Source organism: Syngnathus acus, chromosome 13 (genome assembly GCF_901709675.1).
Source record: "Syngnathus acus chromosome 13, fSynAcu1.2, whole genome shotgun sequence".
NCBI classification, from domain to species: domain Eukaryota; kingdom Metazoa; phylum Chordata; class Actinopteri; order Syngnathiformes; family Syngnathidae; genus Syngnathus; species Syngnathus acus.
Window position 1 is genome coordinate 4,290,666 of NC_051098.1, and position 23,313 is coordinate 4,313,978.

Consider the following 23,313-nt stretch of genomic DNA (forward strand, 5'->3'; position numbering starts at 1 on the left):
CAACCCTAGTCAACCTCAGTTTGTTGCAGTATAGCTTCTATTTTATGCGCCTTATAATCCGGTGTGCCTTATATATGGACAAAGTTTTAAAATGGGCCGTTCATTGAAGGTGCGCCTTATAATCTGGTGCGCCTTTTAGTGCGGAAAATACGGTATATAACTAGATTGTAGCGTTAACAAATTACAAGGAAAGACGTGGGTTTGGTAAACGGCTCTTTATTTAACAAAACAAACTTCCAGGCGTGTGGCGGCGTGGACTTCCAGCCACGGAGGTGGAAGAGAGATCCATAGAATAGGACCGGGCGTGCGTAAAAGGCATGACCGAGCCCTTCCACCGTCCCCGGACAGCCAACCAGCCGAGCGCCGGCCCTCGACTTCCATCCACGGAGGTGAAAGAGAGCTCCGTAGAGTAGGACCGGGCGTGCGTAAAAGCCATAATAGTTTTTCAAACCTTCTGTGTCACTCCAAATCCTTAAATCCTTCAAACTCTTCGTCCTCCGTGTCACTTAGAAACAAAGCCGCTAATGATGCCGGTAGTACGTGGGGCCCTTCGTCATTTTCGTCATCCCGTGATCAATCTTTGTCCTTTTTGTAAACAACCGCCACGCCGCGCCGCGCTGCTGATGTCACTTGAAATTCAAATTACAGTAATCCCTTGCTACATCGCGGTTCGTTTATCGCGGTTTCACTTTTTTTTTTTTTTTGGAAAATCTTTGAAAAAATTCACATATAAGTCGCTCCTTATTATAAGTCGCCCCCCCACCCAAACTATGAAAAAAACCGCGACTTATGGGGCGGTGGATGGGGATGCTTTTACGCACGCCCGGTCCTACTCTACCGAGCTGTCTTTCACCTCCGTGGATGGAAGTCGAAAGCCGGCGCTCGGCCGGATGGCTGTCCGGGGACGGTGGATGGGGCTCGGTCATGGCTTTTACGCACGCCCGGTCCTATTCTATGGATCTCTCTTCCACCTCTGTGGCTGGAAGTCCACGCCGCCACACGCCTGGAAGTTTGTTCTGTTAAATAAAGAGCCGTTTACCAAACCCACGTCTTTCCCTGTACTTTGTTAACGCTACAATATAGTTATATACTAGATCTGTGGAATAACGACGAGGCTGACGTCAGGGCTCACGCGCGGCGTTGTTGACAAAGGACGAGGAATTTGATCGATGGATTTAATGATTTAGAGTGCACAGATGGTTTGATAATACTATTGCTTATATAGTAGTCATTTGATATCTAATTTATATATCGTTATATGGGCCTGTGGAATATTTTGAAGTGCAAGCGCCGTCAGCGGCGCGCACGCATTGTTGACAAAAGACGATCGATGGATTTAATGAATTGGAGTGACACAGATGGTTTTATTAACGTGTTATTTATGTAATAGTTTTTTGTATAACGCTGAATTTTACGTCAGGGCCGTTCTCAGCTCTTCGTTTGTGTTTATGTCACGTTAGCATACCTATCGTTTAGCCTGTTGTTGCTCGTTCATGACTGTTCTTGGTGTTGGATTTTGTCTAATAAATTGCCCCCCAAAATGCGACTTATACTCCGGAGCGACTTATATGTTTTTTTTCACTTTTTTGGGCATTTTATGGCTGATGCGACTTGTACTCCGGAGCGACTTATAGTCCGAAGATTACGGTATTTTGCCTCATTCAAAGCATGCAAAAACTGTCTATCACATCTTAATATCTGAACATTTAAATATGTAAATTAAATTGCAATCATATTTGTAAATTAATGGCTTCTGGTTTTTGAAATGTAAATAAACCTACTGTGATAAAACAACAAAATTGCAATAACTGCATTAACCATCAAGTGAAGTCTAACTGTATCTGTAGTCTTGAAACAAATCTGAATAAGGAAAAACATTGCAATAAAATAATGCAAACTGCTACCGCTATTGTTGGGGAGCCTGAGGAATGTATAGGGGGTTGGCTCGGATGGTTATGCTCTATTCACCCCCGGATGTCGGTCAGAACACAGGAGGGAAGACGTGGTTGGGTTTTGATTGCTTTACTGAATTATTGGCAAAAAAGTAACAGGCACTGTGGCTCATAGGGGCATACAGGCAAACTGGCAAAAAGGGTATAGGCCAGAAATAGGCAAACTATGGCCCGCGGGCCACATCTGGCCCACGGGGCCGTTTAATCCGGCCCGCCAAACCTGAATAAATTGTATTACCGTTTTTTTCCGTGTATAATACGCAAAATTTAACTAATTTATTGTCCTAAAATCTGGGGTGCGCATTATACATGGGTACAAATTTTTTTAAATTTTTATTTTTTTAAATTTTTTATTTTTTTTCCTTTTTTTTTTAAGAAAATCACGGTACAACAAAACCAACAACAGGACTGACCGACAAAGATGTGGAACAAAAAGACAGGGTGACATTACCAAAGACAGGAACAGACACCAAACAGACATCATGACAGTAACACATGCAATGATCCGACGGTGAGCGAGGGGCAGACAGGACTTAAATACAAAACACGTTACAAGAACAATAGTGTGTTTGTACTGTGCTCTGGTCATTTCGTCAAAGAAGGGATAATAGTCCTCTTCTCTTCTTGACTGACAATGAATGTGATAGTTTAATACAATCAGCAAATAACAAAATGCGTATTACAGGTAATATTTTATTTCACAACACTTTGCCTTGTTCCTTTCGTCTCTGCTGTTCACTTCAAACACGCTCCATACGAACGCAATGCTCTCGAATCAGACGCTTGCTCGATCACCTGCTCGTTTGCTGTCACAATGTACCCTACACAAATCCGAAACATTTGTTGCGGCTCCGAGTCACGACGAGGGGCAAGTTTTGGTTTCCAAGGGTGTTTTTATTCCTCTTCAACGTCTCTCCCATACAGAGCCGCCTTTTTCACATGTCCGCACGTCACTTTCCTCTCTTTTCATCTGATCGCGGTGGTGCCTTTAAGGGCAGTCGGAGAAATCAACGCCAACAAAAAAAAATACATCCAGCCTAGTTAAGACCATACCAAAGACTATAAAAATGGGACCCATTGCCTCCCTGCGTGTGTGACGATCATTGGGACTTAAAAAAAAAAAAAATTAAAAAAAAATAATTAAAAAAAAAAAAAAAATTGGGTGCGTATTATACATGGGTACAGGCTTTTTTCCAGCATCAACATGCCATTTTTAGGTGCGTATTATACATGGGGGCGCATTATACACGGAAAAAAACGGTATTAAACATTTCTTTTGGTCATTTTCTCTGCAATTACTATGTTTCCCCAATAGATGGGGAAGCGCCCGCCTGCGCATTTACTTCCGGAAGACGTGTCAGAAAGCTCGGTGCACACTCACAAGTGCATGTACGTACTAAGTAGCAAGGACCCGGCGCACTCCGCGCTCTATTTCCATCAGTGCAGATTTTCGAGTGTGGGCTGTGACGTCAGCATTCTCGTAATTCGCGCGCTGATCTTTCAGATACAGTTTTATGCTAATGCCACCCACAAACCTTCCCCTGGAATCCTTCCATTAAAATGAGTGGCCCGAGGAAAAGAAAGGTGGACACTGAGTGCAGAGTGTTTAAAAAAAGAGTGGACAATTTGGCTTGTTCAGCCGCATGAACGTCAACAAAGCCCGTCACAGATCTAGGTTAACGGACTGACACCTCGGCTCTATCCTAAGAATTACCACAACAAATTTTACTCCAGACCATAATGCAATAGCAAAAAAGGAAGACCAACAATACTACTGATTTCTTTATTACTTTATTTAGATTGATTAATTGACTGATTCTTCAAGATGATGTATTTGGTCAGAATGTTTGCCGTTTGATGTGATTTCGCCTCATTAGATACACATATTTCATAAATCTGACCTGCAGGCGCTGAAGTGAAGGAAACTATTATTCATAATAACAGTGTTGTATTTAATGAGAATCACTGATAGTCAGTGACGTGCGGTGAGGTTCATGACTGGGGAGGCCCCCCCCCGCCCGGTAAAATTTGTCCGGCACCTAACCGTGTCACAAAAAAGGTTGGGGAACGCTGCTCTAGTGTGGCTTATTCATTATTTAATATGAACTATTTTAATTAAAATCTCATAGCAGCAGTCTTCACACATAAAAACACTTAATAAAGCACATGGAATCAAAAACTTGTTTTCGATAGTGCGTACCACTCCGTTTGAAAAGACATGCGCCTAAGTCCCGTTGTCCGAATCAAACCTTTTAACTCCGAAGTTGCTCTTCCTTTACTGATGACCTCCTGCTTCGACCGTGTCAGGAATGAGTTGAGCCAGGGCGACCAAATGCAGCTTGAACCAGGATTTATTGAAGGGAAAGGGAGTTGGAAGGAAGGCAGGTGGGGAACCGACGACACAGACGGGAGAGAGACTCACGGCCAGCAAACAGACAGACAGACCGACCGACTGACAGAAGTCCACTTGGACAAGGCTAAAATTCTGACCGTGAGCCTATAGACCAGGGGTCACCAACCTTTCTTAAACCGAGAGCTACTTCCTGGGTACTGATTAAGGCAAAGGGCTACCAGTTTGACACACACTTCTGAAATAGCCAATTTGCTCAATTTGGCTTTCACTGTGTTATTATTGTCATTTCCAGTTCACATGTAAGTGTGATTTTAACAAGAATACCAAAAATACAGTCAAACCTTGGATTTTGACCACAATCCGTTCCAGAAGGCGGTTCGAGAAGCAAATCGGTCGAATTCCGAATCTAATTTTCCCATTACAAATAATAGAAACATTTTTAATCCGTTTCAAGACAAAAAAAACCCGCCTTTTTAAAGCATTTTTTCATTTGCGCATATTTGTCCGATCGCGCAACTGCAGCGCACCGCCGAACGCGCAACTGTAACGTGTCGCCCACCGCGCAACTGCACCGCGCTGGTTGCATTATTGTGACAGAGCCGTCGCTGAAATTTAGAAAATATTTTTAAAGTCCTGATGTATTTTCCAAAATTTAAGTCGACCTAAGTGCCAATATGGCCAATATGCAGTTGCATGTTTAGTGTCTTTTCTCTAGAATCTTCAGCCAGGACTAGAGATGCACCGATCCGACTTTTTCAGTTTCGATACCGATACCGATGCCGTGGCTTTGCGTATCGGTCGATACCCGATACCGATCCGATATTATGGTTGACTTAACAAGCTACATACCTCTACATGTGGAACAGAAAAGACTAAAGGCAATGACATCAGGCATGACTACACAGTTCATTCCTAAGACAAAATGTAACAAGATAAAGCAGATTCATGCAATGAACTACCGTTTTTTTCCGTGTATAATACGCAAAATTTAACTAATTTATTGTCCTAAAATCTGGGGTGCGCATTATACATGGGTACAATTTTTTTTAAATTTTTAAAAATTTTTTTTTTTTTTTTTTTTTAAGAAAATCATGGTACTGGTACGAGTATTGATTTATGTATTGTTCTCTTCTTGTCATGTTGTGAAAGAATGTGGGTTGAATAAATACCGAAAGAACAATAGTGTGTTTGTACTGTGCTCTGGTCATTTCGTCAAAGAAGGGATAATTTAAAACAATCAGCAAATAACAAAATGCGTATTACAGGTAATATTTTATTTCACAACACTTTGCCTTGTTCCTTTCGTCTCTGCTGTTCACTTCAAACACGCTCCATACGAACGCAATGCTCTCGTATCAGACGCTTGCTCGATCACCTGCTCGTTTGCTGTCACAATGTACCCTACACAAATCCGAAACATTTGTTGCGGCTCCGAGTCACGACGAGGGGCAAGTTTTGGTTTCCAAGGGTGTTATTATTCCTCTTCAACGTCTCTCCCATACAGAGCCGCCTTTTTCACATGTCCGCACGTCACTTTCCTCTCTTTTCATCTGATCGCGGTGGTGCCTTTATGGGCAGTCGGAGAAATCAACGCCAACAAAAAAAATACATCCAGCCTAGTTAAGACCATACCAAAGACTATAAAAATGGGACCCATTGCCTCCCTGCGTGTGTGACGATCATTGGGACTTAAAAAAAAAAAGAAAAAAAAAAAAAATTAAAAAAAAAAAAAAAAATTGGGTGCGTATTATACATGGGTACAGGCTTTTTTCCAGCATCAACATGCCATTGTTAGGGTGCGTATTATACATGGGGGCGTATTATACACGGAAAAAAACGGTATTTATTTGTAACAAAAATTGTGCAACAGCAGCAATAAAGTGTATCAGCATTTAAATTCAAGTAAATTAGGATACAAACTTCTTAAAAAAAAAATATACAAATGTTGCAGCTGAAACTGCACTGGGCAAATATAGAAAGGGTGATCAAGCACACAGTAACCAAATATTAAAATAAATAGTAAACATGTAAACATTAGGTGCCGTTCCACATCACTCATGACCTGTTGATGCTCTAAAATTTAGAGTCTAAATGCTCATTTAAGCAGCAATGAGAAGTGCTCCCTGAAAACAAGCTCCGCTTAGTACTAGTACTATAACTGGCAGTACTACCACCACCCCTGGCAACATTAGCTTTGCGGACATTACAAACTGCCGTCGAGCTAGTTGGCGTGTTCAGTTTAAAGTACCTCCACACAGCTGACTCTTTCGTTCGCTCCATGTTTGCGTTTGTTTAGAAAACTCTCATGGATGCGGCACACGTGCTGCTGACGTATGACGTAGCCGCGTCCCGCGGCACACGTGCTGCTGACGTATGACGTAGCCCGCGTCCCAATAGATTAAGGAAAGGATCGGCTCACAGATCGGCTGCATTTTCCGATACCCGATCCATCAATTTTGTTGATATCGGGGCCGATATCCGATCCAGATATCGGATCGGTGCATCTCTAGCCAGGACACCCAGGCAGACCATGTAAGAATGTTGATGTTAAAATGTTGGTAGAACTATCCAATAACTACGCAGATCCGATGATCCCAAAGACTTGAGATAAGACAAAATTGGAAAGTCTTTTTTGTTGACAGTGTCTGTGAGTTACTTCAACCCAAAAGTACACATAGCTAATGTTGATCACAAAATGGCATGTGAGCTAGCCAGGAGTCCTAGAATCTTCGGATCCGTAGACAGATGCGTTACCCATTGCTCCACTAGCCCCACGGGAATATGCGGTTTGTAAGCTTGTGGGTAACACTTTCGCAAAACTGAAAAAAAAAAAAAAGAAAATAGGTGACATTATTTGAATCTGCAATGATGCTTTATCCATTGCGCCACTCGCCCTACGGCTATCGACCGTAAACTTGTGTGGAAAATTGTCATTGTCTAAAATATGGCGAGTTAGCAATACTGAGCAAGGGACAAAAACGCAAATTGATTATGCCATGACCCGGCTTTGAACCGGGGTTGCTGCGGCCACAACGCAGAGTACTAACCACTATACGATCATGGCCAATATGCACCTTGTATTAAATTTCACAAGTCTGACCAACAGGCGCGGAAGTGATGATGTTAAAATGTTGGTAGAACTATCCAATAACTACGCAGATCCGATGATCCCAAAGACTTGAGATAAGACAAAATTGGAAAGTCTTTTTTGTTGACAGTGTCTGTGAGTTACTTCAACCCAAAAGTACACATAGCTAATGTTGATCACAAAATGGCATGTGAGCTAGCCAGGAGTCCTAGAATCTTCGGATCCGTAGACAGATGCGTTACCCATTGCTCCACTAGCCCCACGGGAATATGCGGTTTGTAAGCTTGTGGGTAACACTTTCGCAAAACTGAAAAAAAAAAAAAGAAAACAGGTGACATTATTTGAATCTGCAATGATGCTTTATCCATTGCGCCACTCGCCCTACGGCTATCGACCGTAAACTTGTGTGGAAAATTGTCATTGTCTAAAATATGGCGAGTTAGCAATACTGAGCAAGGGACAAAAACGTAAATTGATTATGCCATGACCCGGATTTGAACCGGGGTTGCTGCGGCCACAACGCAGAGTACTAACCACTATACGATCATGGCCAATATGCACCTTGTATTAAATTTCACAAGTCTGACCAACAGGCGCGGAAGTGATGTTAAAATGTTGGTAGAACTATCCAATAACTACGCAGATCCGATGATCCCAAAGACTTGAGATAAGACAAAATTGGAAAGTCTTTTTTGTTGACAGTGTCTGTGAGTTACTTCAACCCAAAAGTACACATAGCTAATGTTGATCACAAAATGGCATGTGAGCTAGCCAGGAGTCCTAGAATCTTCGGATCCGTAGACAGATGCGTTACCCATTGCTCCACTAGCCCCACGGGAATATGCGGTTTGTAAGCTTGTGGGTAACACTTTCGCAAAACTGAAAAAAGAAAAAAGAAAACAGGTGACATTATTTGAATCTGCAATGATGCTTTATCCATTGCGCCACTCGCCCTACGGCTATCGACCGTAAACTTGTGTGGAAAATTGTCATTGTCTAAAATATGGCGAGTTAGCAATACTGAGCAAGGGACAAAAACGTAAATTGATTATGCCATGACCCGGATTTGAACCGGGGTTGCTGCGGCCACAACGCAGAGTACTAACCACTATACGATCATGGCCAATATGCACCTTGTATTAAATTTCACAAGTCTGACCAACAGGCGCGGAAGTGATGTTAAAATGTTGGTAGAACTATCCAATAACTACGCAGATCCGATGATCCCAAAGACTTGAGATAAGACAAAATTGGAAAGTCTTTTTTGTTGACAGTGTCTGTGAGTTACTTCAACCCAAAAGTACACATAGCTAATGTTGATCACAAAATGGCATGTGAGCTAGCCAGGAGTCCTAGAATCTTCGGATCCGTAGACAGATGCGTTACCCATGGCTCCACTAGCCCCACGGGAATATGCGGTTTGTAAGCTTGTGGGTAACACTTTCGCAAAACTGAAAAAAAAAAAAAAGAAAATAGGTGACATTATTTGAATCTGCAATGATGCTTTATCCATTGCGCCACTCGCCCTACGGCTATCGACCGTAAACTTGTGTGGAAAATTGTCATTGTCTAAAATATGGCGAGTTAGCAATACTGAGCAAGGGACAAAAACGTAAATTGATTATGCCATGACCCGGATTTGAACCAGGGTTGCTGCGGCCACAACGCAGAGTACTAACCACTATACGATCATGGCCAATATGCACCTTGTATTAAATTTCACAAGTCTGACCAACAGGCGCGGAAGTGATGTTAAAATGTTGGTAGAACTATCCAATAACTACGCAGATCCGATGATCCCAAAGACTTGAGATAAGACAAAATTGGAAAGTCTTTTTTGTTGACAGTGTCTGTGAGTTACTTCAACCCAAAAGTACACATAGCTAATGTTGATCACAAAATGGCATGTGAGCTAGCCAGGAGTCCTAGAATCTTCGGATCCGTAGACAGATGCGTTACCCATTGCTCCACTAGCCCCACGGGAATGTGCGGTTTGTAAGCTTGTGGGTAACACTTTCGCAAAACTGAAAAAAAAAAAAAGAAAATAGGTGACATTATTTGAATCTGCAATGATGCTTTATCCATTGCGCCACTCGCCCTACGGCTATCGACCGTCTAACTTGTGTGGAAAATTGTCATTGTCTAAAATATGGCGAGTTAGCAATACTGAGCAAGGGACAAAAACGTAAATTGATTATGCCATGACCCGGATTTGAACCGGGGTTGCTGCGGCCACAACGCAGAGTACTAACCACTATACGATCATGGCCAATATGCACCTTGTATTAAATTTCACAAGTCTGACCAACAGGCGCGGAAGTGATGTTAAAATGTTGGTAGAACTATCCAATAACTACGCAGATCCGATGATCCCAAAGACTTGAGATAAGACAAAATTGGAAAGTCTTTTTTGTTGACTGTGTCTGTGAGTTACTTCAACCCAAAAGTACACATAGCTAATGTTGATCACAAAATGGCATGTGAGCTAGCCAGGAGTCCTAGAATCTTCGGCTCCGTAGACAGATGCGTTACCCATTGCTCCACTAGCCCCACGGGAATATGCGGTTTGTAAGCTTGTGGGTAACACTTTCGCAAAACTGAAAAAAAAAAAAAGAAAATAGGTGACATTATTTGAATCTGCAATGATGCTTTATCCATTGCGCCACTCGCCCTACGGCTATCGACCGTAAACTTGTGTGGAAAATTGTCATTGTCTAAAATATGGCGAGTTAGCAATACTGAGCAAGGGACAATAACGTAAATTGATTATGCCATGACCCGGATTTGAACCGGGGTTGCTGCGGCCACAACGCAGAGTACTAACCACTATACGATCATGGCCAATATGCACCTTGTATTAAATTTCACAAGTCTGACCAACAGGCGCGGAAGTGCCTAGTTAGTCAAAATAACTGTCGTATTTAATGAGAATTACTGATAGTAGTTTTATGGTGAAATATTTTTTAATGCTGTTAATAAATGTGTTTGTTTTCAAAAAGCTGTTTTTGAATATCCATGCTATACTACCTACTAAAAGTAAAAACCTTTTATGCAATGACCTTTACATGTACAGTGGAGCCTCGGTTTTCGAACGTCCCAGTTCTCGAACAAATCGGTATTCGAACAAAAAATTCGCGATTTTTTTGCTTCAGATGTCGGACGAAATTTCGATTGTCGAACCTCGCGAGATGAGCCGAGAAGACCCGCATGCCAACTGACTCCGTTCGTTATTACATTCTTGTTACTCTGAGGATTGCATCAACTCTAATCATGCCTCCAAAGGAAACAAGTGGGAGCAGTAAAGCTGATCATGGCGAAAAGAGGAAAGTAGTGCGCAAAACAGTTGAATTTAAAAAAGAATTAATCGCAAAATATGAGTCCGGTGTGGGTGTGTCAGAGTTGGCGCGGGTGTTTTGCATGGCAAAATCAACAATAAGCTCGATCCTGAAAAACAAAGATGCTCTTAAAGGAAGTGATGTTGTGAGAGGGGCAACTGTGCTTACCTTTTTGAAATTAAGAAAACGTTTTTGCTGTTTTCTTTCACATGATCTTTGAAATGTTGTCTTTCATTGCTAAAAAATAAAAAAAATGTTTTGATGTGCTTTTTTTTCCCTCACAATTTAAAAAGATATATTTTACTATTAGAATGAAACACGCAAGCGAGTTGCTACAGATACAGCAATACATTCCCCAGCCTAGCCTACTCTATTAATTCAGTTTATTATTTATATTATTTATTTTTACATTACCTACTCACTTAGTTATGCAGTTTATGGTGTAAAATAATGAAAACCTGCTTTAAAAAAGCATTTTTGGCTTGGAACGGATTAATCTTTTTTCCAGTATTAGTATGGGAATACATGATTCCGAATTCGAACGATTCACTTCTCGAACAGCCTTCTGGAACGGATTGTGGTCGAAAACCGAGGCTCCACTGTAATTTCTATTACTTCACACAAATCCATGTGCCATCCATGTGCTCCTGGTTCGGCCCCCCTCCGGTCAAAATTTACAAACCAATTCGGCCCGCCAGTCAAAAAGTTTGCCCACCGCTGGTATAGGCACAAGGTATAGGTCGTAAGGATGTGAGAGCATCCATGTGTAGTTTACATGGGTGAGTCTTTGGGTGTGTGAATGTGATTCTTGTGTGTGTGATTATTGTATGAAGCGTGTGAAGGGTGTGTGGGGTGTGCGTGTATGTGTGACGTGTGTGTGTGTGTGTGTGTGTGCGTGTGTGTGTTTGTGTGCGTGTGTGTGTGTGTGTATGTGTGTGGTTCTAACCCTTCTGGCATCACACAACACTAGTAGACGCACACATTACATAGTAACTAACTGCGCGTAACGGTTCTGCTACACTAAATAACAATAATGAAATACTCTCTGCAACACACCAAACATCGAGGCAACAAAATACATTTGCTGGCGACTGTTAGTCGCTGTGGCGCTGCGTAACGGCTACTCATACGATGCGAGGCAAACTTAAAGGAGCGCGTCGGAGCTGTCAATCAAAAGGCACGCACATGAAGCAAACCGCGATCAGACAAAACGGCACAACAGTGGACAGTAGTAACAATGAAATGTATATACCGTAATTTTCGGACTATAAGTCGCGGTTTTTTTCATAGTTTGGGTGGGGGGGCGACTTATACTCAGGAGCGACTTATATATGTTTTTTTCCACAAATTTTTACTTGATCATTAACACATCACTTACTTACAAGTATAGTTGACCACTTCACATGTTATTTTTAGTATAGTTGATCACTTCACATGCTTTGATATCTTTATCTTGAACATATTCAAAACATGAAAAATAGAGAGAAAAAATCAAATAAAGTAATTAACACTTTAAAGCGCCATATCCTCTGGACATGTCCTCTGTTGGATTTTGTCGAATAAATTGCCCCCAAAATGCGACTTATACTCCGGAGCGACTTATATATGTTTTTTTTCACATTTTTGGGCATTTTATGGCTGGTGCGACTTATACTCCGGAGCGACTTATAGTCCGAAAATTACGGTACTCACTTTGTGTCAAAGACGCACATGATCACAGCAACATACTCAGTCGATACCAGCAACCTTTAACCTACCGCTGCGCACAAGTGAATGGGTATAATGTCTAAACACCGAATGTAAGACGGCCCCCACTTTTTCAGTCTTATTTCAATTCAAAGAACATCGTCTTATCCATCGACGGCAAGAATAAGAGTCCTCTTTGTGTAACAGTCCAAGGGGAAGAACTGGTTGCTTCTTCATTAGTAGCAAGTGGTTAGGGGTTAACGGTTTAGGATCTCTTGGATTGTCTGTCATTGTAGTTAGTGGTCTGTTATTCAACAGTGACATCTGTGTCAGCAAGCATTCATCACTGACTGTCATCACTGTTGCTTGAGCACAGACCGGGGAACCTTTCTGATTAATCTGATCTGCCTTTCCCAAATTTTCCCAAAGTGAGAACCAGAAGGTGAATGGAATATTCACTGAATTCCTCTTTGTGTCGGGGAATCTGACATCTTGGACTGGTTCCACTCTTGAATCGCTGTCCGGTCAGACCCAAATGACGAAAATTCGGCCTCTCCTTTGTGGTTGGTCGTTCAGAATTTGGGAATATTTTTTAAGTGTCAGCGGTGGATGTCTAACGAACCGTCCGAGCCTGGTTCTGCGGCCGGACCCAAATGGCGAAAATTCGGCCTGTCCTTGACGGGTGTCGGAGCTCACGCTCAACGGCCACTAGGTTTATGCCATTATCTGAGCGCATGATTGACACCGGTCCTCTTCTGCACACAAAACGTCTGATGGCATTCAGACAAGAATCTGTGTGAAATGTGTGTGCAATCTCTATGTGCACTGCTTTCATTGTAAGACAGGTAAACAACACACCGTGGCTTTTAACTGAACTGCGGCTTTGTCTTATTTCAAATGGCCCAAAGTAGTCAACACCCACGTTAGTGAAGGGAGGGTTCTCAGGCAGAAGTCTGTCTTCTGGAGAATGCGTCATCTTCTGTTTTAAAGGTTTAACTTTAACTTTTCTGCAGACCACACACCTTGACAGAAACTTTCTCACTATTGAGTTGGTAGAGCGTATCCAATATTTTTGTCGTAACTGGGAGAGCGTGTAAACTCTTCCTTTTGTGTCTCTTAAGATCAATGTGGTAATATGTAGGTCCTTCGGAAGGATTGCTGGATGTTTTGTGTGCTCCGGCACAGCAGCTAAAGAGATCAGTTCTGGTTTCAATTATTCCACAGGCCTATATAACTATATAAACTATATATCAAATCCCTATAACATAAATAACAATTTTATTGAACCATCCGTGTAACTCCAAATCATTAAATCCATCGAAATTGTTGTCCTCTGTGTCACTTAAAAAAAAGCGCTGCTGCTGACTCTGAAAGTACATGTGGACTCATCGTCAGTTGCGGTTCCAATTATTCCACAGGCCTATATAACTATATATAAACTATATAGCAAATAACTATAACATAACTATCTGTGTCACTTATAAAAAACTCCGCTGACTCTGGAAGTAGATGCTGTGCGTCCTCTACTACGTGGCTTACGTCAGACCCATCGTCAGTTGCAGTTCCAATTATTCCACAGGCTGAGAGCGCCCTCATACAGTTTAAAGTGAAAATAACATGTGAAGCAATAAACTATACCAGTAAGATAAACTATACTAGTAAGTTGTAAGTAGTAAGTACCGTAATTTTCAGACTAAAAGTCGCTCCGGAATATAGGTCGCATTAGCCATAAAATGCACAATAACATGAAAGAAAACATATATAAGTCGCTCCGGAGTACAAGTCGCATTTTGGGGGAAATGTATTCGACAAAATCCAACACCAAGAACAGACATGAACGAGCAACAACAGGCGAAACGATAGGTATGCTAACGTGACATAAACACAAACGAAGAGCTGAGAACGGGCCTGACGTAACATTCAGAGTTATTCAAATAACTATTACATAAATAACACGTTTATAAAACCTTCTGTGTCACTCCAATTCATTAAATCCATCGATCGTCCTTTATGGAAACGATGCCGCGTATGCGCCGCGCCGCTGACGTCTAAATATTCTAAATATTCCACAGACCCATATAACGATATATATAAAGTATATATCAAATAACAACATATTATCACAATAGCAATATTATCAAACCATCTGTGTCACTCCAAATCATTAAATCCATCGATCAAATTCCTCGTCCTTTGTCAACAACGCCGCGCATGCGCCCTGACGTCAGCCTCGTCGTTGTTCCACAGATCTAGTATATAACTATATTATAGCGTTAACAAAGTACAAGGAAAGACATGGGTTTGGTAAACGTCTCTTTATTTAACAAAACAAGAGTTCAACGAGCCAACAAGTACTGAACTGTAACGATAAAAACATATACAAGTTGCTATACGAAATAAAATATATCAAATAACTATAACATAAATAGTTCACCACCACACGGCCCCAAGCACCGGCGTCGACTTCCAGGTGTGTGGCGGTGTGGACTTCCATCCCCGGAGGTGGCACTTCCAGCCACGGAGGTGGAAGAGAGCCCCATGGAATAGGACCGGGCTTGCGTAAAAGCCATGTCCGAGCCCCATCCACCGTCCCCGGACAGCCACCCGGCCGAGCGCCGGCCCCCGACTTCAATCTACAGAGGTGAAAGAAAGCTCCGTAGAGTAGGACCGGGCGTGTGTACAAGCCATAATAGTTTTTCAAACCTTCTGTGTCACTCCAAATCCTTAAATCCTTCCAACTCTTCGTCCTCCGTGTCACTTAGAAACAAAGCCGCTAATGATGCCGGTAGTACATGGGGCCCTTCGTCATCTTCGTCATCCCGTGATCGAATCTTTGTCCTTTATGTAAACAACCGCCGCGCCGCGCCACTGACGTCACTTGAAATTCAAATTACAGTAATCCCTTGCTACATCGCCGTTTGTTTATCGCAGTTTAACTTTTTTTTTCTTTTTTTTTTTTTTGAATTTTGAAAATTTGTGAAAAAATTCACATATAAGTCGCTCCTCAGTATAAGTCGCCCCCCCACCCAAACTATGAAAAAAAACGCGACTTATAGTCCGAAAATTACGGTAATGTGTTAATGATCAATGTTAATGTGTTAACAATTTCACATATAAGTCGCTCCTTATTATATTTTGCATCCCCGGCCAAACCATGAAAAAAAAAAAACAGTGACTTATAGTCCAGAAAATACGGTATGCAAAAACATCTTCAGAAAGACTTAAAAATCAAATGCTTATTTAACTTCAACCACATGTGCAAATAACAGTAAACAAAGATGGTCCTGTGAATTTGTTTTTAATTTGGGCCATGTCAAGTCAATGATACAAACTGAAAATACTACCCTCCACTACCTTTGTTTGTCATGGGACTTTGGAATTGTCGTCTTTTTCCCCCCTTACAGAGCCCCAGCTCACCCATCAGAATAGGAACAGCAAACTTTTGTAAACTAAAATTCACATCCATTCATATCTTAACTGTTCGTTGGCTTTAAGAAAACATTGCCAAATCGGCTCCATAACAAATACTATTGCTGAGTTTAGATTACAGGAAAGTGGAGACAATAGTTGGTGGAATAGCTAATAACAATGTGCATTTAAGAGCACCGCGCTTGTGTGTCATAAAATGGAAAGCAGCTACTGAAGTTACTTATTTTAGAGTATATGGGCAGTATGATCTACCATATTGATATGTTAATCTTGTTTTGAGATTGTGCAACACTCTTGTCAATTTTTAAGTACCGTAATTTATTCACACGCTCTTCATACATTTCTGGCTGAAGGTAGTATACATATATCATACACGGGCTTAATTTCAACAGCTAAAGTTTTCACATACAGTCAAGCTCGAACTTATTCATACCTCAGGGGTATGAATAATTTTGGTCTTGACTGTAGACTTCTCGCTATTGCAAATAGACTAGTTTACATTTAAGCCTGCAATTATTCATGGGGTATGAATAATTTTAGTCTGGACTGTATATAAATTATAAACTCAATTTTTGCCCTGAAACACTAGAAGGGGTAGACTATTTTGCTGCCTGTTACTAAAATTATGTGTGCCCATTTCTGGCTCTCCATTGTTTGTTTCTTTAAGACTTGCAAATGGTTATGTCGAACAGGATTACTCTGATGTCACCGCATCACCGTACCTTTGCATGGAATTTTTAAATGACTGTTATGTTGTGATGTTGTGTTTACAAGCACCTAATGAGTTTGCCTTATTTGTTCTTTTTCAGTACAAAGTTGTGGAGCTCCAGGTAAGAATCCCATTTTGAGTCACAATGACAAATTGTCTTCACTTGATTGAATGGCTTAGAGTCACAGTTTTGTAACATTTGAAACATGATATAGTCAGTGTGTTGCTTCAAGAGGGACTTCACTGGATCATCGGTAGGAATCTCAGGAAAATGACGGCTGCATGTGCTATAGGCATTTTAACCAACATACAGAGGGAACCCAATGTAAGATTTCTGTCTAAATGAGACTTTCATTAAAGCAGGAATTCTTATTGCTCATGGGACACCCTCTTCAGGTCGTGTGGTGATGGATCACTTGCAAGTACATTATTCCTTCAGGGTCTATAAGCACACTTCTGTCTTCTTCATTTAGGATCCTAATTCCAATCGAATTGCTCAGTGGTTGGATAAATTTGTTACCGCTGGAATCCTTGATCTTTCCCATGCCATGATTCCAGAGGCAGCAGAAGGAACTTACGTAATTACTGCCACCACCGACAAAGGAGAGAAAATTTCCCACAGCTTTGACATCAAGCAATATGGTCTGCTATAACATAATATGAATACGGTGCTAGCTTAACCTATGCTTTTTTGTTAATCTTCATTTGTTTTTCTTTATTCATTTAGTTTTACCCAAATTTGAGGTCACTGTTCACCTCCCGAGTGTGATTTCAATCCTCGATGAGCAGGTCACCCTTAAGATATGTGGAAAGTAAGTGTTTTCATTTGACTATTTTTATCCTCACTTTTTGTAAAAAGAAAAAAGCTACACAAAGATAATGTTTTTCATAAATATCTTGTAACTCGTCAGAAACTAATGCAATTTCAGTGTAATAATTCTTTTCTTTTCAGCCAATAGCAATTGTCATTGCTGCGAGTTACAAACCACAAAGATAAAAATGTCTGTATGAAATTTACTTTTGCTTCTTCCCGCAGATACACTTACGGAAAACCAGTTCTTGGCTCGGTCAAAGCGGTGTGTTGTAGGAATGCTGTTCACTTTTACGGGCATTCCCTGGCGGGGACAAACATCTGCAGGCCATATAAACTGACAGTGAGTAGTACAATTACTAATGTCAGTTTCTTCATGTTGTAAACCTTGAATTGCTTCATGTTGTAAACCTTGAATTGCTCTTCGGGTTTTGACATTAACAGAGGCCCAATGTGCCACCACATGACTAGGGCTATCTGACGTTCAACGCTTTAGGGCCCGACAAATTAATTACCGTAATTTCCGGACTATTACCCGCACCTGATTATAAATCGCACCAGCCAAAAATCGCCAAAAATTTAGGTTTTTTCATAAATAACCCGCATGGTCAAGCGAGTTATTTACAACTAAAGACGGTACACAGAAAGCCTTTTTAAAGTTTAGTACCGCAGCAACACGGAAGTGTGCATGCGAGTTATTTACAAAGAAAGATGGTACACAGAAAGCCTTTTTAAAGTTTTAATAACATACCTAAACATTTCTTTCCAAACACTGCCTGTGACACGGCAGTAATACCGCAGCAACACCGAAGTGACACAGCACTAATAGGGCTGGTTAAAAAAACATACCAGTAAAAGTAAAAAAAGGGCTAGTAAAAACCTAGCACTGAAACCATCAAAGTCTTCCTCCTCAGTGTCGGATTGGAATAGCGTGAGATATACTTCGCCACACACTTTCTCAGTCTCTCTTTTGTTGTCGCTTTTATACGTTTCTTGTAGCATTTTCCATGATGAGGGTCTGTCCTTGCTAATTTCATTCATGCACAAAGCACTAAGTTACATTAAAATAGCGAGCTACACGTATGGCTCTAGAGTGGACGTGACCGGGAAATAAAGAAAAGGGTGATGCAACAAGATGTCATCAACAATAGCCCAGTGCCCCCTAGTGACCGGAAGAAACCTTTACAGTGCGTGAGCGGCTCTAGTACCTTAGTTAAGAGCCAAATCGACTGCCTTTAACTTAAAAGCGGCATCATATGCATTTCTTTTGTCCCCCATAATGAGGGTTTGTGTATAAAATCTTCCTTTCTTCAGTAATGTCCGTCTTGATCTCGTTCTCTCTTCTTTGTGTGAATTATATGGCACTATTTGCCTGGTGGACGGACAACGATCAACACACCACTCTTCTCCCCAGTGACCGTGTCACATATCCCTCCACCCAGCAAAGTGGTGCCGCACAACAGCGGTCCACAGCCTTTTTACGAGTGAATAAAAGTGATCAAGTCATCACAAAAATCATGAAAAATCCATAGATATGCCGCACCGGACGACAAGCCGCAGGGTTCAAAATTTGAGCAGAAAGTAGTGGATTATAGTCCGGAAATTACGGTAGATGCCCTGCCACCCAAATTAAACCTGCAGACAATAAACTAGACAGAAGTAATACCTTCTCGAAGACAGAAATAATTTAAACTTATTGTATCATGAATCGCTGGAATCAGGCCTAATCTTTGTACCTCCAAGTTCACTTTCCCGGAGACACCAGGGCCAGTGCTGGTTTTGGCAGTGCAATTGCAATTTGACTCTTGGTACCCCGACAGGGCCACTACCTGAAAAGGCTTATTGTCGAACCTTGTGTCTTCCAGACCGATGACAGTGGCTGTGCTACAGAAATAGTGGGCATGGCAGATTTTGCACTCAATGAGAATACACATGAAGATAGTTTTGTGGTGGATGCTGAAATGGAGGAGCATGGCACAGGTAAGATGGTGAAATGTTTTACTACCCATAGAACCTGAAGCCTGTTTGTAACTTCTAATCATATTTCCTACTTAGGAGTGATCCTGATAGGTACAGGGCGGACAACTTTCAGTGCCCGTATCAGAACAGTCACTTTTGAAGACGTAGCTCAAGCGTACAAGCCTGGGATCCCATTTGAGGGAAAGGTAGTCTCTTTTAAGTGTTATAAAAGTCCACATAAAACCATGTCCAATCAATGATTCAAAGGAAGCAGTTGAAGTACAGTCATGTCCAGTGATGTTTGGACTGTGTATTTCATCAATACACCACTGTAAAGCCCACTGAGGGGCGAACAATTGCGAGTGTTTTTGAAGGCAGCCGATGGGTGCGCTCTCGGCAGGGTTTGTTCAAGGTCGCACAAACGATTGCCAGAATCTAGCAGACGTTCGTTGTCATTTTCTTGTCGCAAGGGTATATTGTACATGTTCAAAATAAACCTAACAACAAGAAAAATCACTAAAACATTTGCCGAATAAATGTCTGTTGAACGTTTTACGAACATTTGCAACCTTGAATGAAACCAGACAATTTCTGTCACATTTGCTGCCTTCAAAAAACGGTGTTAGCGGCTCAGTGGGATAGGAGCTAAATGAATTTGAATGATTTTTTTCCTTAGATTTTGAGTTTTGTCTATTGAGGTGATTTTGCAAAATCAGTTTACTTGTCACTCATACATTATTGTTAGAAGACAATGGCACTGTCGTCACTTTTTTAGTAGCGCATCAGGGTCTCCTGCTAATCAGCATCCAGTAAGCCACCCAAGATGCCAAAGTACGACTCAGGCCAAAGCATACTTGACCACACCTCTAAAATCACATCATAAACAGGCATGGTGTGGACATTTTATAGGCAATTTAAATAACCATGGTTTCACTGACTGACAAAGGTTTAATGTTTGTACATCTGTAGAATTCATAAAATCTTTAATGACTGAACGTTTTGTCCTCATGCATTTTGTTTGCAGGTCCAAATGACTGGTCCAGACAAAAAACCTGTGGCCAATGAGCCTGTGTACTTATTTGCCCCAGACTCGGTCAACGTAACACTCATCACAAACACAAAAGGTGTGGCCTCGTTCTCACTGGACACCAGCAACTGGAGGAACAATGTGAATCTTAAGGTTTGTGACTAATGTGTTGTTTTTAGGTCACTGTAGAACCACACTTGAATAATAAAAAAAATTTTCAAAAAATATGCAAGGCTCAACACCAAATTAGTAGTTAGATAAAGAGATAGGGTTAGGTTGGTTGGTTTGGTTGCAATTGTAAGGCAGGGCTCCTCATTCATTAAAATATTTTGTAAATATCATTTTTAGGTGCAGTTAGTACTTATTGGTGTTTTTATATGCAAACATTAGTTGGAGCGTCAAATAACCGTACTGTATGCTCTGATGTGGTTTAAATACCAGGCACCATGAAATTAATTAGTGATTAATGAAGGAGCTATGCAACTGAAATATAATTTGTAACTATATCGCAGACACAGTATTTTTCCAGCATGTCACATGGTCTCCTGGACACAGTCATCAATCTAGATTCACACTGCATTTTTTTAATGCCCGTTCAAATTTTTGGGTAAAGTCTGTTTTTCTGTGTGTGTGTGTGTGTGTGTGTGCGTGCGTGTGTGTGCGTGCGTGCGCGCGCGCGCGTATATACATGCACACACACATACCTGACTAAGAGGGCATTATCATACTACACTGGCTCATAGTGGCCTCCTATTTCTGGTTATTTTCAAAATACTTAAATCAATACCAACAAAGGGTTGCCTTTTAATGTCTAAAACATAATATTACTTCAAATATTGATTTTCTATTCTATGATGGAATTTTCCAAGAGGGGACTTTAAGGCTTGAGTGACGTCTACCTAGCTACGAGGGAACCGCCAATACCTGCAATGGTCAAACTTAATCTTTTTGGAATTTGGTGTACTGCAAACACCATCTTTACATATATAAAATGAAGAAGAAAATGGAACTACAATCAAATAAACATTTAAAGATTTGCCTAAAAAACAAGGCAACTTAACAAAATCACACTAAGACATACAAAAACAGAATTGCACACAAGTCCCTCCCCCAGAGAAATGCACATACACAATGACATTGTTTTTTGTAATTGTTGTTAGATTGTTGGTTGTATTATTATTATTATCCATCCATCCATATTCTATACCGTTTGTCCCCATGGGGGTCTCGGGCGTGCTGGAGCCTATCCCAGCAGTCATCGGGCAGGAGACGGGGGACACCCTGAATCGGTAACCAAATAATCCTCCTCGTTCTTCATAGAAAAAAAGAAACTGCAGTAGGGTGGAATAAAATGTAACGTACAATACGTGTACTTGTCTCGATCACGTGGCCAAACTGTAAAAAACCCTAAAGGTGCCATCAGTGCTTGACATCCATTGGCTCTTCGGTCTCCAAATGACAGCTGTACAGGCGCACACGAGGTCGGGATGGCAAAATAGCAAGTGCAGATGGCGACGACAACAAGCGCCAAAGGCAATGAATGCCAATGGTGAACAACTTCTGGCCCGTAGGCTGTAGTTTTGGGACCCCTTATGCCCACTTAAACCTCTGAAAATATTGCCTTATTTTGGATTTTACAGGACATCAAATATCTTCCTTATGACACCCTGAACTGGTTGGCAGTTCACTCTAGACAAGCATTCACACTCAGTGGTCAATTGGCCCTTGGAATGTGGGAGAAAACCAGAGTAAGGAAACATACACAGGTGCCGGGATAACATGCAAACTACACACAGGAAGGCTCAAACCCTGAACCTCTGAACTGTGAGGCGACGTGGCAACCAGTGGTCCACGGTGACGCCATAAACAAATTATTATGTCACAATCTGCCATAAGTTGTGATTTCAAATTAAATTCCTTGCTAAATATATATGTAGCAATCAGTTGCTGTCACATGAAAAAATTGGACAAGTGAATTATATTATGTGACCCAAGACAAAATTGTAGGTTGTTGTTCAGTCTTGACTGGGCCAAGGAGCATGCGTGGGCCTCCACCTGAGCAGTCGTTGCCATGACAATGATGTCAGAAGTCGTTTGTGGTAACAATTCTGCCTTTTCACAATTCCACAGTTCACACCCTTCCACCACTAAATACCCATTTGGCGTGCTTTTCATTTTCGCGTATATCTTTGTGTATTTTTAAATGTATTCGTTTTTATCACCAGGATTTTCTGTGTTCATTAACAATCATGGTCAAAATGGGTACAGTAGATGAATGTAAACTTTATTTCCGTGACTCAAAACACAATTTTTCAACTTTGCATGCTTGAGATGTGTTACACAGAACTCTTGCATTCAGATTTTCAGCAGGTCAAACTAAGTCATGGGGGGACAGGGCTTTTTCATGTAACATGCATGTCTTCAAATATCTAAGGTCTGTAGTTGGCGCCAGCAATTGTGTGTACACTTGTGCACCAGTTATGAAAGCAGATGTATTGATAAAACAAAAAATACTACCATGCAAACAATCTATGTATATATAACAAACACATTTTTTTTTTTTTTTTTTTTATTCACAGAGTACTATGTATACAGATTTCCACAATAAAACATTTCAAAATTAAAAAAAGTAAAATCATATGCAAAAATTAAAACAAGTCAGTTTTGGACAAGACCACTTAAATATACACTAGACCAGGGGTGGGCAAACTTTTTGACTTGCGGGCCGAATTGGGTTCTAAATTTTGACCGGGGGGCCGAACCAGGAGCAGATGGATGTAGTGTTTGTGTGAAGTAATATAAATGACATGTAAAGGTCATTCCATAAAAGGTTTTTACTTTTAGTAGATACTAAAGCATGGATATTAAAAAAAGCTTTTTGAAAACAAATGCATTTATTAACAGCATTAAAAAAATATTTCACCAAAAAACTATTATCAGTGATTCTTATTAAATACGACACTG

At 41.0% G+C, this 23,313-nt stretch overlaps 1 protein-coding gene and 5 non-coding genes across 7 annotated transcripts in view; 1 reads left to right on the forward strand and 5 right to left on the reverse strand.

Moving 5' to 3' along the window:
- LOC119132968 (alpha-2-macroglobulin-like protein 1) overlaps positions 1 to 23,313 on the forward strand; it is a 63,812-nt gene that overhangs the window by 7,594 nt on the left and 32,905 nt on the right. For both annotated transcript variants that reach the window (XM_037268554.1, XM_037268555.1), the window contains exons 5-11: positions 16,653 to 16,673; positions 17,026 to 17,194; positions 17,280 to 17,364; positions 17,589 to 17,706; positions 19,229 to 19,343; positions 19,419 to 19,528; positions 20,347 to 20,502. In XM_037268554.1, coding sequence (XP_037124449.1) covers positions 16,653 to 16,673; positions 17,026 to 17,194; positions 17,280 to 17,364; positions 17,589 to 17,706; positions 19,229 to 19,343; positions 19,419 to 19,528; positions 20,347 to 20,502 — 774 coding nt within the window. The remainder of the gene's footprint in view (positions 1 to 16,652; positions 16,674 to 17,025; positions 17,195 to 17,279; positions 17,365 to 17,588; positions 17,707 to 19,228; positions 19,344 to 19,418; positions 19,529 to 20,346; positions 20,503 to 23,313) is intronic.
- On the reverse strand, positions 7,873 to 7,944 carry trnah-gug. The gene has a single exon. It is a non-coding gene; the product is annotated as a tRNA-His (tRNA).
- trnah-gug lies at positions 8,445 to 8,516 on the reverse strand. Its single transcript has one exon. It is a non-coding gene; the product is annotated as a tRNA-His (tRNA).
- trnah-gug lies at positions 9,018 to 9,089 on the reverse strand. The gene has a single exon. It is a non-coding gene; the product is annotated as a tRNA-His (tRNA).
- trnah-gug lies at positions 9,591 to 9,662 on the reverse strand. The gene has a single exon. It is a non-coding gene; the product is annotated as a tRNA-His (tRNA).
- Positions 10,163 to 10,234, reverse strand: trnah-gug. The gene has a single exon. It is a non-coding gene; the product is annotated as a tRNA-His (tRNA).